Source organism: Chinchilla lanigera, unplaced genomic scaffold (genome assembly GCF_000276665.1).
Source record: "Chinchilla lanigera isolate Chin_1 unplaced genomic scaffold, ChiLan1.0 scaffold00033, whole genome shotgun sequence".
In the NCBI taxonomy this organism is placed as follows: domain Eukaryota; kingdom Metazoa; phylum Chordata; class Mammalia; order Rodentia; family Chinchillidae; genus Chinchilla; species Chinchilla lanigera.
The window spans coordinates 11530329-11535533 of NW_004955434.1; the positions used below are offsets into that span (position 1 = coordinate 11530329).

Sequence of the window (5205 nt, forward strand, 5' to 3'; positions counted from 1 at the left end):
CTTGAAAATGCCATTGAAAGTATGAACAGTATTCACATTTAGTTCTGCATGCCTATTCCAGGGTTAGGTTGATAATAATTATTGACCCAATTATAGGAGAATCAAAAAGAACTATTTATAATAAATTAAACAGCTCACTCCCCATTGGTTTATAAGTTCTTCTATTTTAATAGTTAAAGAATTATAATTGCAAGTATATTTAAGTGGAAGCTAAGTTATACTTTGCCCAGGTAAGACAGCACCATTTTCTTCTCAGGATTTATTGGTCCCCATGTAACCTGAGAAAAAATCCACACATACTCACAGGCAAAGAATGACAATCAATGTTTTTAATGTCCTTTCAGTCTTGCAGCATCCAAAATAGTGAAGTTTATCCATATCTGTGTCTGCCCAGAACATTCATAAACTTCATGCTTGTCAGTGGGCCAGGGACAGGTCAGGAACTCACTGGTAATACTTCAAGCAACACGGTAGCCCTTCCCTTTGGGGTCTGTGAGGATAACTATACCCCAACAGGCAATGCCTAGGAAAAAAAACAACAGTGTCCTATATTTAGTTTACTAGCTACTTCATATAAGCCATCTTATTTAACCTTCACACTTCTGGAGATGGTATTACCACTATATCTTGCTTATGGAAGAGGAAAACTTAGAAAAGGAGAAAACAGAAAAGTTCAGAAAGCTAGAAGAACACCCCACTACCCCCATCCACACACCAATTAACAAAGCTAACCAATTTAGACAACCTGGTTAAAATAAAAAATCTGAAAACCCAAAATTCTATTCACTCTACCAAGTCTGAAAAGCTAGAAGAATCACGCCTGTTTACTGGGAGGTATCTCAACAATCCCTTCGTGCTCTACCGATCAGAACTGTGGACCACATCGGAGTGGTGCACCAAGTACGAGGCTTTGAACCCACATCTAAAACAAGGTTTCAAAGCCCAACTTCTTAAACCAAAGTGAAGTGCCCAAGCTCTGGCTTCCTCCACGATCTGGAGGAAAAACTACTGACTTTGGGGTAAGACAATAACCTTGGGCGAGAAGGCAGATCTGTCACTTCCTAACTACCTGGTCTCTTCTTTGCTTCAGTTTGGTCATCAGAAAGGGTGGGATATTTTTTTTTAAGACGTTCCACCGATTTCTCCCGCACGCCGGCACCTCGGGCGAGGCGCCCCCACCACGTGACGCTCCCGCGCCCCAACCCCACCACGTGGCTGTTCTTTCCCTCCTCACCCCACCGCCCAGACCAAGTGGCTGTGCCCGGCTCTCACTGATGCCGATGGTCATTTTTGCAATAGCCCACGGGCCCGGGGCGTATCCCAGCTTCATGGGCCTCCGCGCCACTAAGTACACGTAAGCGCCCGCCCCTAGCAGCCCCGTCCCGGACAGCAGGCGACAGCTCCAGCAGTTTTTAAATAACGGGGTTTGCGCCGGAGAGGACGGCGCTTCCGAAGCATCTGGGGCCGCGGGGCTGGCGGGGTGTGCGCCTTCACGAGGGACAGGGAGCTTGAAGGGATCTGAATACTCAAGTGGCCGGGTAAAAGAAGACCCCATATTCCGGATCTCGGCCCAGCCGTAAGCGCCTTCGTTTGGACCTAACGTAAAAGCAGCCGGAAAGCAGAGCGCCAGCGCGTTGCGCCAGAAAAAGCCCGAGGACTGCCGGGAAATGTAGTTTTCACGTGCCTCGAAAGAGGACTAGAGAGAGGCGGAGCTTTTGCAGATGTCTGCCACAGCAACCTATTGGGTGGCAGAGGTCTAGTCCGCCCCAGCGCCTTATTATTTCACAGGTACTGACTTAGCTTGCTTTCTAAATGTCTCAATCTAAAGTCGCCTTAGAGAAGAAATGTGAGTCTCTAAGATTTCTGCCGAATGCAAACTATCATTTCACCTGCCTTACGCCTGTCAATTAAAAAGCTGTGTTATATCTTAACTACGTATACCTAGAATACTTTGTTAAGCAGTTATCTGCACGATGCCATGTCCTAACTCAGTGCGGCAGTTTTCTCCGTACGTAGCTAATCTGGTCAAGTGATTTAGCCACAGTTGAAAACAATTTTTGCGGAAAGAGTAGATCTCTTAAACTACCTACATATATCATGAAAGAAATATGTAAGTGTGACCAAGGTATTCGAAATTGGTTTGAATTACCTAGTTAAATATTTTTGATATCTTTACCTTTTTTTTCAAGGCTGCTGTCAATTTGATCATATTCATGGTAATCTCTTTTCTTTGAGAACCCTGTAGAAAGTCCAATTCAAAATTACACTAATAGATTTCAGGAGTTAATGTTAAGATTCTTACAGGTTTGAATCTTATCATCCAGCGGAATGACCTGTTCATTCTGATTGCATCTTTGCATCTTTGCAAGTCATCTTCTGTATAGTACATGCCCAATTCATTTCCCCTTTCATTTTCTTTTTTTTTTTTTTTTTGGTTTTTTTTTTTGGGGGGGGGGTTTTCTCCGGTACCGGGAACCGAACTCACGACCTTGCACTTGCCAGGCAGGTGCTTTGCCGGTGAGCTAAATCCCCAGCCCTCCCCTTTCATTTTCTATAGGTAAAGCTGGGGATGACTCCCGTGCCCGGTTGGTCTCAGGGGATCACTGGTAAGAAAGATGTTCAGAGTTCAGAGATTGTTTCTGTTAGAAGAAATGGATAAAACAGGACCACAGTTCCCAACTTTTTCTCCTTTAGATTAGCTTAAAAATTAACACGATAAAAAAGAAATTCACTATTCCAGATTCTAAAATAGGGTACAATTTTTGAGAAGGCGGAAAAGGACAAAAATAAAGGCATGGAGAAATGGGTAAAAATAAAATAGAACACTAGGTTGGCCTACTGCTTAGTTTCAAAGATGCTCTCCATTTTGACATATATGCATGCAGATGATATAGCTATATTTATCTCTGAATATCTATGTGTATATTTTCTGTAAATATTTAGCCATAGATTGTTGTGTATATCTCCATATGTTTTATTTCAGAAAGATAAACGTTTGGGAAATTTGGGTTTTCTCAAGGCAAGCGAGCCATGGAACACAGAGAATATTATTTAGCCTTTCTGATCCTCAGTTACCTCACGTCTAAAATGAGATTTGGACTAGTTGGTCTCTTTCTTTCTGATTTAAACATTTTATTATTAGGAATATCTCTTCCATTAACACTGTGCTAAGTCCCATACCATATAAATTCAGTAGTATTTCACGTAGAAATTCATAATTTATGGCTGCTGCTTCCCATTGTGTCTGATGTAACATTCCATGCTGTATGTAATTTCTTCTTATTTATATGGAGAAAATCACCATTTGACAATGTTTACCAGACATTTAGATCACACACCCCTATAGATTAAGACAGAAAGATGAAGCTCATACTAGCATTTATTCCATGTGAACATTTGACTTGGTTAATTTATTTTGACAAAATAAATTTTCTGATGCCTTTCTGCCTAGACTTGTATTGATTAAAATGGTAGGTTAATTTAGGGAAAACTGATATCTTTATAATGTTGAGTCAGCTAAGGACATGGAATGCCTTTTGTTTTGCTTACATTTTCTTTTGTATTTCCTTTTTTTTTTTGGTATGGGGAATCAAACTCAGGACCTTCTTTCCTTTTTTGTTCAATCCTTGGTGATTTGGAGGTTTATTCATAGTGCATCTTTTTCATAAAAACAATTTGGGAACACTTCTTCCTTTTTGGTACTCTGAATCAGTTTATATACCAAATACCATTGGAATTAACTTCTTTTAAAAAGCTTAGGTAGAACGGCCCTGTGAAACTGTCAGTTCAAGCCTTTTTTATTTTGGATGGAAGAGCAACTTTCACACTCTGCACTTTTGAAAACTGAGTTTACTTTTGGCAATAGTTCTGTTAAATTATGAATTTCTGAATATTGTCTATTTCATACCAGTTTTCAAATTTATTTGCATTGAATTCAGAAAAATCTTATTTATTTATTTAGAGGCAGGGTCTCATTGTATAGCCCAGGCTGGCCTCACCCTCCCAAGTGCTGGGATCATAGGCATGCACCACCACATCCAGGCCATTGCACTTTTTATTTTCATTCATTATTTCATTTCATTTTCATTCTTCATTGTATTTTTTATTTCTTTTTTTTTCTTAATGAGGAACTTTGAAATAAAAAATGATGCAGGCCCTGTATATCTGGATGTGGCCCTATGCAGGTCCTTAGAAATTGTGTCCTCATGTGTGTCCTCCCTGGCTGGCCAACAGTGCCCAGTGGATGTGCACTGGGGAAGGAGGCGCCACCTGCATCTCTGGCCTTGCTAAGCACCTCAGATGCCTGGTTTGGAGTCAGGTGATGCTGGATGTCAGATAGGCCGAATTCATGTTCCCCAAAGTCAAAGGATAAATTCTAAGGATGTAAAAAGAAGGACAATTATGGCAGGTATGGTGGCGCATGCCTGTAATCCCAGCACTCAGTAGGCTGAGACAGGAGGATCATTGCAATATCGAGACCAGCCTGAGCTACAAAGTGAGTTCAAGGCTGGTCTGAACTGCACAGCGAAACCCTGTCTGAAAAACACAACAACAACAACAACAAAACAGACAGAGAAGGACAATTTCTTGGGGAATACGAATAGCTCCTGAGAGACAGGAGGAGCCCCAATGGGTTGCCCTCCTTGTGTTAATTAATCTGTTGTATGCCCTATGTGGGACATGGGACTTTGCTGATGTGATTAAATTAAGGATATTAAGATCCATTGTTAGTGATGGGTTATCTGGTCAGGTCCTATATTAAATCCCAACTGTCCTTATGAGAGACATGCAGAGAGAGAATACAAACAGAAGAGAAGACATTGTGGCTACAGAAGCAGAGAAGGGGATCCGGTAGCCACAAGGTAAGGAATTCTGGCAGCCACAAGAAGCGGGAAGAGGCAAGGAACAAATTACCCCCAAAAACCCTCTAGAAGGAGCTTGACCCAGCCAACTCCTTGATTTTGGATTCTGGCTTCCAGAATTGTAAGAGAATAAATTTTTGTTACTTTAAGCCATGAAGTTTCTGGAAAATTGTTACAATAGCTATGGGAAACTAATACATACACTGCACTGAACTTGTTTCTGCTCTGCATTGAGGAGCCCTGGCCTAAGACAGCAAAGTATCACTGCTTGGTACACACCTTCTTTTTTTTTTTTTTTTGAGCTTTTTTGGATTTTGAGTTACTTCGCTCCACTATTTTCTAA

At 41.2% G+C, this 5205-nt stretch overlaps 1 protein-coding gene across 1 annotated transcript in view; it reads right to left on the reverse strand.

The window, feature by feature from the left end:
• Positions 1 to 303: 303 nt before the first annotated feature.
• The window catches only part of Tmem261 (transmembrane protein 261), an 8606-nt gene continuing 3704 nt past the window's right edge, over positions 304 to 5205 (reverse strand). The window contains exons 2-3 of the mRNA XM_005388752.2: positions 1273 to 1696; positions 304 to 523 (exon numbers count right to left, since the gene is read on the reverse strand). Coding sequence (XP_005388809.1) covers positions 459 to 523; positions 1273 to 1696 — 489 coding nt within the window. The 3' untranslated portion in view covers positions 304 to 458. The remainder of the gene's footprint in view (positions 524 to 1272; positions 1697 to 5205) is intronic.